This window comes from Mus pahari, chromosome 11, assembly GCF_900095145.1.
Source record: "Mus pahari chromosome 11, PAHARI_EIJ_v1.1, whole genome shotgun sequence".
NCBI classification, from domain to species: domain Eukaryota; kingdom Metazoa; phylum Chordata; class Mammalia; order Rodentia; family Muridae; genus Mus; species Mus pahari.
In genome coordinates this window covers 40,399,162-40,411,865 of record NC_034600.1, presented here as the reverse complement: position 1 = coordinate 40,411,865, position 12,704 = coordinate 40,399,162, and the positions used below count along the sequence as shown (strand labels likewise).

Sequence of the window (12,704 nt, the reverse complement as noted above, 5' to 3'; positions counted from 1 at the left end):
AGAGAGATAGATAGATAGATAGATAGAGAGAGAGAGAGAGAGAGAGAGAGAGAGAGAGATAGAGATCGTGCCCTCCCTCCGTGTTGGGAATTTGAGAGCCACCCTTATTCCTTTATGGAGCTGTGAAAGGGTCCCAGTCTCACCAGAAGTCATTTGTGAATGGTGTGCTGGGAGAGCTGCTTTCTGCAGAATGTTAACCCTGCGCACTTTGTGGCGCTTCCTAACTTTGTTCTCAACAGGGGACTTTCTCTAGTCTCTCAAATCCAAGTCCTTGCACTAAGCTCTATTTGATGCTGGCATATGCTTCATCCCCCGTGCACATAGAAACCGTGGTAGCTCATCTGTGAGAGCTATTCAAGTCAACGTCCCTACTCTGGCTACATAACACAGCCTATCCTGGATTTCTCTTTTGCCCTTAACTGTAGTTAGCTTCTAATCACCTGAATTGGCCGTCTCTGACAAGGAAGCAATTGATTGTTTAAAGGAAGAATTCTAAAGACAGCAAATTTTCATTGCTATCTCCTCTGTTCTAGAAGATCAAAGACCAAAAAAAAAAAAAAAAAAAAATCCTAAATATAAACCATCAAGAGAACATGTGAATTCATTGACTTCTTCAGAATTTATCACCCTAAAAAATAAAATTCATTTAAATAATGCTTTGTGTAGCTTTCTGTGCCTGCTCTGGGCAGACTGAACTACCTGTGAACGGAGCTAGATTCAGACCTTCGGAGGAATTTTCTGACTTTTAGAAATTGCAATTATGGTAAATTTCGTTAAAATATCAAATCCAGTTGCACCAAAAATGTCTTTATGAAAGCCATCCCTTTGTAAAATAAACTTATGCAAATAAGAATTAATGAGCATTAAAGCATGCTGCTCAGGCTAGCTAAGCGTCCCCACCACTGTTTTTATGAAGCCAACAGAGATTACTCCATTGTGTTTGGGCCCAAACCTGCCAGAAGACATAAAAGTAGACATTAGGGGATGTTCTGAAGCAAAGAGCCTGAGGCTGTGGTAACAGACTCTAATCTTTGCCATGGTTTTCTATACGTGCAACATGTCTACATCCCTCTACTGTAAAATGAATACTTTAAAGGTGCTGCTTCACAGTACAGCCTGGATCCAAAGCAAGGGAAATCAATGTAAATAGCATAGCACTGTGATCTTTGCATGGCACTCCACAAAGACCGCCCATCTGTGGATGTCACAATGAAACCTCATTCGCTTGGGCACTGCTACTTGAAAATGTACTTCAATAGCTGCTCCGTTTCCTAGGCCTCTCTCCCGGCTAATTGATAATGCACATAAATGCTATTGGCAAATTGAAAATCCTATACAAAGAGCAGTTGTTGATGTTCATGTTACCAGTCCCTTAACAGGCAAGGGTGGGAACTGTCTCCTTTATCATTAAAAGCTTAATGCAATGTTAAGAAGTTACAAAGAAAACATTTTGTGGATTTCGAGGAATCCCACTTGGAAAATCCTTGGCACTTCTGTGGCTCTTGCACCGTGACTGACACTCATCTCTCTGAAAGCCCAGAGTCTTGACTTTCTTACCCTTTAAGAGGTTTTATATTTTAACGCAAAGCTAAAGTTATTGGTGGGAGTTGAACAATTCTACACTTCTTCCTATTGCTCAGAAATGCCTTTCCTCATGGGTAAATAGGACTGCTTTGGCTTTTTGATATAACAAACTCCCCACAGGGCAAATCTGAAATGATATAATATGGAGTTCTGTGCTTGGCAAACTCCATCTAGAAATAATGCAGCAGACAAATTGCTTGCAAGTTCGGTAGATTCGTAACAAAAAATAAAGGAATAACTGATTCTTTGCCCTTCTATTTTGATCTACCAGCTTCTCCCAACCAATTAATAGCAATCAATCCTGTAATTAGCCAACATCTGTTGGGCACCTGCTTCTACTAGATACAATTGTGTTAGATATTTCCAGGGATAGGGGGCAAACCCCAGGTGGGATGCACAATTTAACTGGAGAGCAAAATGTACCTAGTAGAGGGGACTGGAAGGGATGGAGAGTGACTTGCTCTTTGGATACAGACTCTTCTTCTAGGCATCATGAAGATGATCCAGAATTGGATTCTAGTGTTTGCCCAACATTTTATCCTAATGGTTGCGAATTATACACTTCAAAATTACTAGAATGCTGAATTTTACATTGTATCAATTTGTAGCTGGTAAAAAAATTAGTAATTAAGTCCAAAGTATATACTTGAAAATAATTACTAGGGAACTGGAAGTGTTCAGGGTGGCTGGTTCACCATGCAAGACCTTAAAGCTATTACCCAAGGGAGCTCAGCTTTTTCTGGAAGGCTTCAAACTGAAATAGCCACAGGGGATGAGCAGGTGACATAAGTAATTTAAAAAGTGAAGCAGCCAGGTGTGAAATTTAAACATGATATGTTTGTTCATTGGATTCACAAGGGGAAAAATGTTCTTACAAAAGCAGCAGCTGTTTTTGCCTTTCTCTGTGTAGCTTTCACCTTCCCACCAATGGTACAGATATGGATGCCAAGGAATCCACTAAGAGTGCAAGGACAATAGACAAATGAAACATCGATATCATGTCAGGGACAACAGGAAGAGCAGGAAGAGTAGTTAGCATCCAGAGAGTCTCCATCAAGTATGTCAGAGACAGGCTCCGTGGGTTGAGAACTTCAAGTTTCAATGATATTCCCCAAACTTGAATATATACAGTGTTGAAGAGCAACACTGATAATATGTTCAGCAATCCAAGAAGAGGATGAGGGCTCAGCAGCAACATAAAGCAGGCATACACACACTCACACTCACATACTCTCACACTCACACACTCACACACACTCTGACACACACTCACTCACACACTCACACACTCACACACACTCTCAAACTCACACACACTCACACACTCACACTTGATGGACAAAGCAAGCTCCAACAAGGTCCAACAAGCAATTTCTAACAAGTTCACATACACACACATACATATATGTGTGTGTGTGTGTGTGTGTGTGTGTGTGTGTGTAGCAAAGCTCCAACCACTTCACATACATACACAGACACATGTTTTTGGTGGGTGGAGCAAAAATCCAATGAGCTGACTTCAACCACTTCACATACATTCATATATACACACTTACATGTTGTGTGGGTTGAGCAAACACCAATGAGTAGGCTCCAACAATTTTATTTGGTCTCCCACAATGTGTATAGCCCAGCCAAATCTTTCAAGCAGTGTAGCAATTACAATGTGATTACATTCTATTTTTCTTTTAGTGAATGATTATGAAAAATCATTTCACAGCACAAGTAAAGAAAACAAATTTCTTGGGGTCCAGGAGTTACCTCACAAGCCGCAGGAACTCCAGTCTCAGACAGGCAGAGTTATTGAGAATTTGCCCCAGGATTGATCAATCAGGGCTATAGACCAGACTGGAGAGTTGACTGTGACACTGAGTCCAGATTCTACAGGACTTTTAAGCCTGAAATCTACCAACACCTGTGGCAAGTTATTCACCCAACCGGGATTTAAGGATAGAGGATTTCCTTAGTAACATGTCTTTGTTGTATACTTACCCTGTGCCAATTGGTTGGGGTTTTCAGCTGTGGCAGGAGACTTACCTAGCCTAACATTCATGTCTTGCCAATCAAAATGTCAGTCACCCATGTTACATGTCCCTTTCTGTCAAGAAGGATGTAAGTTCCCAGGGAGGCCTCGGGGTCTCAGACTTACTCTATCCCTACTCAAACTGAAAATCTTATTCCAAATAGCTTCTTATATTGGTTCAGGAGCCTCTCTTATGTTGGGGGTCCAACCCAGAGGCAGCTTATAAAAGCAAAAACCACAAAAGCTTAGGCACAGGTGCAGGAAGGGCTGCCTGGTGGTTGGTTCGGGTCCAAGCTTCTTGTGGCTAACTCTACAAAGCTGTTCTAAGTGACTTCTGTTGCGAATGGCTTTCAAGAACACCGAAGCACAAAACGCCTTAGTAACAGCAGTAACAGCACATGAGAAAGCTTCCTCATGACATTAGTAACGGCACCAAATGGCAGGCTTAGAGAGGCAACATTTTACCTAGGCCTTAACAAAATTATTCCCAATAACCCACAGACATTCATGACTAAGCAGCTTGTTATAAATGAATAAGGCCTGAGCAAGCAAGGTAACTTTTTCAGCAAGTTTCTCCTACTGGAAGGCAGCAATTTCAAGTTACAAAGAAATGATCGATTATTTTCTTATTTATCTTAAAAAGTAATATAAAATTTTTAAAATCACAAATCTAAACTTTTATATACATTTAAAAAAAAAACAATCAGTCGTTTCTACTTTAAATCCTCAGATTTCCCATCTACTCACCAGCAATTTTTTTTATTAAATCATAACAGGAAGCTGAGGGCAAGGATGCATATAAGAAATTATTATCACCTAAGTCACCAGTCCATCCTCAGTCAGAGTCACGTCAGCCAATGCTAGTTAGACTGCCATTGTTCTTGTTCCTTGACCTCAAAAAGTCCCTAGCTCAATTAATCAGACTGTGCTTTTCTGAACTTCAAATTGTTCCCTAAGGTTTTCTGTGTCCTCTAACAAATCTATCCGTAACCTAGCTTCGCTAACAATTCGTTTTTTTTTTTTTTTCCCAATTGTTTTCTAAGGGTGATGGTCATCACGGGCCATCTAAAGTTCCAAGTTCCTTCCTAGAGTTGTAATTGAATCATCAATCTGCTCCAGCAGCAATGCCTGAAAGAGACCAGGCACTATGACTGTGAGCGCTGCAGACACCGCCCAGCGAGGGGCAGAAGCCCCCTTAGAGGTTTCATGCAAGGGTTAGATTAAGAGGGATGTAAAGGCAACAAGTAGAGCAAACCCCCACAGCAGCGTGGAGTCCTCGGGGCTCTGCCTCTCTGAGCCACACCCATCCTGCTTTTGCTAACCGGTGGACCACATTCCATGAGTTCCAAAGCTGCTTTGTTGCTCCTCCTGCATGGCAATATAGAGGGAATCCTGATTAATAGTCCCACGGTCTTGGGAGCAGATATAACACTCAGCAAATGCTATTTTGACTGGGGAGAGGGGTTACAGGGTGGGGTTCTTTAGGGAGACTCATGGGAAGAGCTACCTTTGGGTCATTTAGTGGGTGTGGAGGGGACAAGAGTGGTAGACCTAGAATAGGGGGAGGTCTAGGGGAAGTCTAAGAGTTGGGGAATGAATGCCTAGCTACATGACTTGAATTTTACTCAATGGAGAGTGGAGAATTCCGGTAGGACCCTGCAACCTCCAGCAAAATCAGGCACCCTCTTCCTTATCAGGAGACTTATACTAGAGTCTGTAAGTCTAAGGGCAGGGAGAAGACCTTCTGTGTGGGGACCAGCACAGAAGTATTCATCAATACTTTAAGATGACCCTTGCACAGGTTGTTCTAAATCCTGCCATCTGGTTAAGCCTGGCTGACAAGAGAAACTGGGAGCCTGGAAGACCTGTCCACTCTGTAGTCTATTTATATCAACTTTAGCCTCTAGCCGAGCTCCTGTTCCAAGTTCTGGCTGCTTTCCTTGGCCATTCTTCAGGGAAGTGGGTCAAATTCTCATCTCCTCCCACTCCTAAAGTCTGTCTCCTGGCTGGCTCCCCAATATGGGACTAGCTAAAGTGACAGTTGGTCCTGCTGCTCTTAAGTCCTTACTTCTGGCCCAACTGTCACCTGCCTGGCATCGTGATGACCTTTCTCCCACAGCTCTAGTTCATCTGATTCCACGGGAAAATTGAAGAGGAAGCTCTGTAGTCACAACTCAAAGAAAGAAAGAGCCCATTTGTAATGGAAAAGGTAGCAAGAATGTAAGCTATTGACAGCTAGCGATGAAATACACTGAAGTACAGTTTGGGGTGTTGTGGGGTGATGGGGCATACTGATGGTTTTTCTTTCAAATTTAAAAGGTTAGAGAGCCCAAACAGTGTTCAAGACTTCTGTCCTGGGGTGAATATATATAAAATAAAGAGCTTTATTATGTGATATAAATGTTAACATGTAGGAGGAAATTTAATAACATCTACAAAATTGAATAAATTCACTGGATAAAGGAACTGAGGAAAGTGATTGTTCAGTGCTCAATATTGGAGCCGTGATTGTCATGGCTTACACAGGATAATCACAGTCAGGTGCCATGACATTTCAGTTCTCCTCATGACAGAGTGGCAGCCTAGAGCCTTCCACCTTCAGTGAGCAGCACGCTTTGGGCCTCATGGCCCTGCTTGCCTCCTTGTGTGTAAGAGTCTGGAAAGGTCCCAGGCTTCTCTGTGCTCTGTTCCAAGGACATTTCAGGAGCAGGCAAAAGAACCATGCCAGCAAGCCAGACCTGTGTCATTCTCCACAAGGCCCCAGATGTGTGATGTCTCTGCTCACCCGAGAAGTCCTTCCAGATCGTCAGCTGCTCTTCCAGCTGTACAGAGGCAAATAGTTGAACTTAAACCATGTCTGGATATCCATAGCATGGGTTTTAGAAAGAGAAAGGGTTGGTCTTTCGAAGTCAGGTCTGGAGAACCCCAAGGCAGGGGTGCGCTAGCTGGGGCAGGTAGACTTCTGAGTCTGGAACAGGGCTGCCTCTGCCAGAGAGCAGTGGGGGGGGGGGGGGAGACTAGCCAGCTCACCCATGTTTCACTGAGCCTGTGCACCGCTCGCCTGATAAAAGTCACATGCATGTTAAAGTTACTAACTACAGAGCATGCGGCATCAGGGGCAGGTGTTCAGAGGAAGAAGCCGTAGCCTATGTCCCAGGGGACCTGTCAGACTCCACAGTCAGCTTGCTACGTGACCTCGGTCTGCTGCTTTGATCCCGATGAACTAAGGCGCCCTCCTTGGCAGTGTGCAGGAAACAACCTCCGGGGTTTTGTAAGACTGTTCGCCAGGCTTCTTTGACTGATGCCTGACTTGTGATGATGATGGTGTGTGGGGGTGTCAAGGTAAGGCTTTTCTGAGAGCAAGCCTATTAGGACTAGGTAGTTAAGGTAAAAAGACCAAGACACTGAGGTATAGTAACCAGAAAGCCCAAGGAGTTACTAGAAGAATAAAGACTCCAGTGTTTGCAGTTGTGGTTGTAAGTTAGGCTGTGATTTTAAACACACTGGGACACAGGAGTGGGACAGGAATGGCTTCTCACAGAGAAATTTTTACCTTGTGATTCAAATAGACACAGAAGTCCATGATAGGCCCCCATTTCCCCCAGATCTACACAACTCAATGACACAATACGAAAGGCTATGACGTTGACCTTGTGTTCCCACTGTTTGAACTCTGTGCTTTAGGAAAGATAGATTTAGGCTGTTGGTCACCGAAAACCAGTTTTATTTTCAGAACTCTTTGTAGCTGTTCTTCTCTAGTTCATACGGAGATGTGGCTTTTGTAACCCCCATGGTGTGATTTCTAAGCTGTTAAACAACTGTACTGTTAGGTTTGTTGGAATTCTTAAGTCCATGTAATCACCTTCAAATTATTTAAATTAACGAAGTCGTGTGTGGATTAGTAACTACTCATTACCCTAGAACTGATCATTTAGCTGCAACAAAATTGTAGCTTCCTTCTTCAGGGTACCTAGAAAGACAGGAAAGGCTAATGGGTAATCTCTCTCTCTCCCATTTCCCAGCCAGTCATGGGAAGGCTTAAATCACTCATCCATCTTCCACCTTCATTTTCTTATCTGAAAACTAGACAGATTAATGGCACCTGCTCAAGGACAAAGTGGGTTCAAATGTTCCAAGTGTTCTCAGTATTCTCTGTGACGGGGTAAGCCTTAGACTACACAAACCGTGTGTGGTCACTAACGCCGGTCTCCTCGCCCCTTCCAGTTTGTTTGACCCCCTTCGCCCACCTTTTCCCCCTTGAGAGCCGGGATAACGCTATAAGACAGGCAGAGCAAATATCATAAATTACGAAAGTGAATGTGGAAGCCATAGTGTTCTCGTGGTGACAGATCTAGTGTGTCAGGCCAGCAAGGCAGCTCAGTGCATTAAGGAGCCTGCTGCCAAACCCAGACCCACATGGTGGGAAAGAACAGACTCTTGCTTAGCATCCTCTTCTTCACATATGTGTTTCATACATGCACACTTACCTACATATCTGACCACATACAATATATTAAAAATAAGTAAATATAAATAAACGAACAAACATATGGAAACAGTGAAGATTTTTTTAAAAATCTAGCACGTTAACGGTGGGCTGCCAAGGTACTTGGGCCAATATTAGCCCCCACACTCTCACCATACCATGGTCTCCTCACCACGCTGAGGAAAGAGTGTTCTTATAATGTGCAGGTCTCCTAGACACTCTCTCCCAAGTGACCACATAGTCCCAGGATCCCACAGTGTCTTAGGGTTTTACTGCTGTGAACAGACACCATGACCAAGGCAACTCTTATAAGGACAACATTTAATTGGGGCTAGCTTGCAAGTTCAGAGGTTCAGTCCATTGGCATCAAGGTGGGAAACACGTCAGCATCCAGGCAGGCGTGGTGCAGGAGGAGCTGAGAGTTCTACATCTTCATCTGAAGGCTGCTAGCAGAATACTGACTTCCAGGCAGCTAGGGTGAGAGTCTTTTAGCCCACATCCACAATGACACACCTACTCCAACAGGGCCAAACCTTCTAATAGTGCCACTCTGTGGTCTGAGCATATCCAAACCATCACAAACAGAAAGGGATGGACATTGAGAACATTCTGGATTCCGTGACCAGAGAACATGTTACTGTTCCCAACTTGCACACCATCATCATCATAGGGTGGCCTAATGACCGGATAGAGGGGTTACATCTGATAAAGGGAGATGGGAGCCTGTATATTTCAGCAATGGCTCAGTGCTTCAAGTTCTGCCCTTTCCCAAACGCTCACATGTAAAAGAAGCACCCGCTGAAATGATGATAGAATTGAAATTTGTCCCAGCTTTGCCCCAAATTTCAGAATTGTTTTCCTCCAAAGTTTCATCCAAAGGTCTCACATCTCCAGTGTGTTTTTGGAATCTTCTGGAATGATGCCCCCATCTCTACTAATTCTGGGACAAAAACACTAGCACCTAGAAAATAGCAAGCAAAGAGCTCTGATAAGTAAGTAACGGCATCAATCAGAGGGTTCCTGTCCTGCCCTGCCCTGGGTCTATCAGGAACATGAATGATCCAGCTGTAGAAACTGCACCGGCATTAGAAAAACCAGCACTGTCCACACCACCTGGCCTTGCCTAACAATAAAAAAGAAATAGAAGCCAAAGGTAGACTGAAATACCTTGCACTATTTCCTAAAACTTTAATTTGCTAATGATTAGCCTCCTGAGTCTGACTGTCACTCAGATCCTAACAGAGCCGCAGTCAAAATGTAACTTGGGTTTAATCATCTGATCAAATAGTGGTGTTGAAAACTTAGACATTTTAATTTATGAAAATCATTTATTTTTTCCTTTCAATTCCCTTCAAGAAAACAAGTATTTCTTTAGTTATTAAAGGGATCTGGGCATAGATGGGAAGCACTGGGCTGTTCTTTTCATTTTGGTCCCAGGAGCCAGGCATTCACTAGATTTAATCATTTTGAATCTTTGTGTCTCCTCTGAGATAGGGCCAGATGTAACCAGAAGGATTTATAGGGTGTAAAATTGAGAATGGATTAAAAAAAGGCTATCTGTGTTCTGCCCAACACATCCTAAATCAACATTCCCCCTGGTGGACCAGACCAATCTCTGGCTGGCCAATTGGGGCAGTTGCCATAGCAACTGACAGGCAATCACAGCCGGTAGAATGGGAATGCGAACAATGGGATGATAACATTGTGTGCAGAACTGCATTCTGAGACAGCCGCATCTCGGAAGTGGGGTTTGCCCACCCTCCTCGCACCATAGTTCCCACCTTCTTCTACTTTTGCTGCTCAATTAAAATTTGTTTCTTTCCCCATTCAAAATCTTTACTGCCATAAACAGTACTGGTGAGAAAGAAAGATGCCCCTACGAGATAGCTGAAACAGCGTTACAAAGACTGCAGCATTATTGGATTAACATTCAGTTCAAATACCCAGAGGTTGAAAGAGGTCTACGGTAACTCCTGTGGTTCTTTAGCGCCACCTAGTGTCCTGCTAGATACTGCTTGGTCCCATGACTGGACAGGAAAAAAAGAACAGGATTGTATAGGAAATTCACAGTCCCTCTTTCGATAGATTATGCACAGGGCCTTTTCTAATTCTTTCGTTAAAAACGTGAACAAAACTTTGACATAACACAGCAATGAGAGAAGAATGGAAGTCAATGTCAGTTGTAGAGAAGACTTTAGAAGACTACATGGCGACCAAACAAATCTCACTTTTCTCAGAAAGTCAGTCTTGTAGCTGCGCACAACAATTCACATCAAGGTGGCCAGGAAACAGAGGAAGGGATAACTCAGGAAAATACAGCACCCAAGGATACAGCTCCAGTAATGGACTCACACCAACTAAACCCCACCCCAACCCCTTACTGCCTAACAATAATGTCACCGAGGGGTTGATTCACTGATTAAGTCAGAGTCCACAGCATCTAGTTGTGCCTGGAAAAGCAGTCACAGTCACGCCCGGTATTTTGCTCTTAATCCAGTCAAGTCAACAAAGATGTATGATCACACCAGAGGCCAGAGCAAGGTGTCAGGACGAGAGGACTGGCTGGTAGGGGTTCTTAATGATACTACTGTTAACTCTTTTGAATTCCTCTCGGAAAATCTCTCTGCCCTTGCAGACAGCATGAATGAATCAGTAGAGATAAATAAAATGAGTATCATCAATCCCTCTTTATAACTCTCTGCTCTGATCAGTGGGTAGCACTTCTTGGACAGCCGTCATCTTGGTCTAAAAAAAAAAAAAATCACACCCATCTCCCATCTCTGCCTTTGCCCCATCGACATTCAAAACTGCAACTGAGTCCATTGGACTTCAGAAACGTGAAATGATGGACCTGTTTCTGTGTGTTTCCTGCAGGGTTTGAGTTTTTTGAAACCAGCGCCAAGGATAACATCAACGTGAAGCAAACCTTCGAGCGCCTCGTAGATATCATCTGTGACAAAATGTCAGAGAGCCTGGAGACCGATCCAGCCATCACAGCCGCAAAGCAGAGCTCGAGGCTCAAGGAGACCCCTCCTCCACCGCAGCCCAACTGTGGCTGCTAATGTCCCCCCACACAGGAGCTCCAAGGGGCTCCAGAGCAGCCAAGAAACAGCATTGATAAATGGTCTATTAGCCTTCGATTATACTGCCTAATAATTATTTGAAGGAAGTCTTTGATGTCAGTGGCCCATATATGCATTCAAACCATGAGCAATTTCCTGTGTTAATATGTGGCAAACTTGCTCTTACATTTGTAAGGATCATTCATCTATAAACACCTGCTACTTGCATGTAACTTACCATTTATTTGTCTTTCATAACATTTTTCTTTTGCAAACTTTTTCCTCAATTAAGCTATTGCAGAAACCCCAGACTATAATTTTACTGCGAATAACTTTCGTGCCACGGATTCAAATCATTGCTTCTCATTTGAATGGGTCCCTTTGCGTGTGCGTATGTGTGTGCGTGTGCTGTGACCAAGGGAAGATGTCAGGAAACTTAGTTTTGCCTTTGTCTAAAAAGAAAGTGGGAGTTTTGCTCTTGATTGGAGACCCCATCACAGGTCTGGGCAGTGTACTATTAGGAAATGTATATATATTGCACTTTCGTTAATAATAGCAGAAGGGTGTGTTGACTTTGAAAAACATTGAGGGGTTGGGTGCAGGGTCACTCAGGAGACTGAGGCAGGAAGATAATGAGTTAAAGCAGCTACAAATCATACAACTCAATCATGGGATAAAGAAGAAGAAAAGAAAATGAAATTCAGGCCCTTGCAAGTTTTCTTGAACCACATAAACACTAATGGAGGTTTGCAGACCCGAATGCAGTGATTCTTGCCAGTGATTCTGCACATCTCTGTGTGTGTGAGAGCAATGACTACGGCAGAAGGGGTGTGACTAGCTGGGGCATTACATGACCTGAGAGTCCTCCATCCCTTAACGACTTGTCCCACACTACAAAACACCACCATGGCTCTCTGGAACCCCCACCAATTTTGAACTTGAAATTGGCTTGAAACTTTGTTAGTGCCCCTCTTCCTATAAAAGGTAGGCCACCATTTCAACCACTGCTCTCTGCTCCAATTTCGACTAAGGTTTCCCTCCTCTTTAGGAGGCAATGAGGTAACCTTTCCATGAGTCCCGATTGGGGGGGAAAAAAACATTTTTATAACTGTATTTTTCAGAGGATTTATAATTCTAAAGTTACAAAAGTCTCTAAACATGCTTAAGACAAACAAAGATTATAGAGCTGAGCGGTCCAGAAAATTGATGAGCCACGGCGGTTGAAGAAGGGGTTAAGACCCTTGAACATCCTGTCCTCTCTTCTAGGTTTTCTGAAGACCATATAGAAACAATATGCAAAAAAATGCAAAAATCCTGGCTGTGGTGGTGCCTGCTCTTGATCCCAGCATTCTGGAGGCAGAGGTAGGCAGATCTCTGAGTTTTAGACCAGAATGTTCTATAGAGTGAGCTCTAGGATATTGAAGACTACACAGAGAAACCTGCTCTGCTCTTTAAAGAAGAAGAAGAAGAAGAAGAAGAAGAAGAAGAAGAAGAAGAAGAAGAAGAAGAAGAAGAAGAAGAAGAAGAAGAAGAAGAGGAGGAGGAGGAG

At 43.3% G+C, this 12,704-nt stretch overlaps 1 protein-coding gene across 3 annotated transcripts in view; it reads left to right on the top strand.

Annotated features, from left to right (window-relative positions):
- Positions 1-12,522, top strand: part of Rab3c (RAB3C, member RAS oncogene family) — a 210,941-nt gene extending 198,419 nt beyond the window's left edge. The window contains exon 5 of one of the 3 annotated variants that reach the window (XM_021208512.2): positions 10,968-12,522. In XM_021208512.2, the coding sequence (XP_021064171.1) occupies positions 10,968-11,155 (188 nt within the window). In that variant the 3' untranslated portion in view covers positions 11,156-12,522. Of the gene's footprint in view, positions 1-239; positions 544-10,967 lie in introns of those variants that run through there. The other 2 variants (XM_021208511.2, XM_021208513.1) reach the window with 2 other exon arrangements.
- Positions 12,523-12,704: the final 182 nt, after the last annotated feature.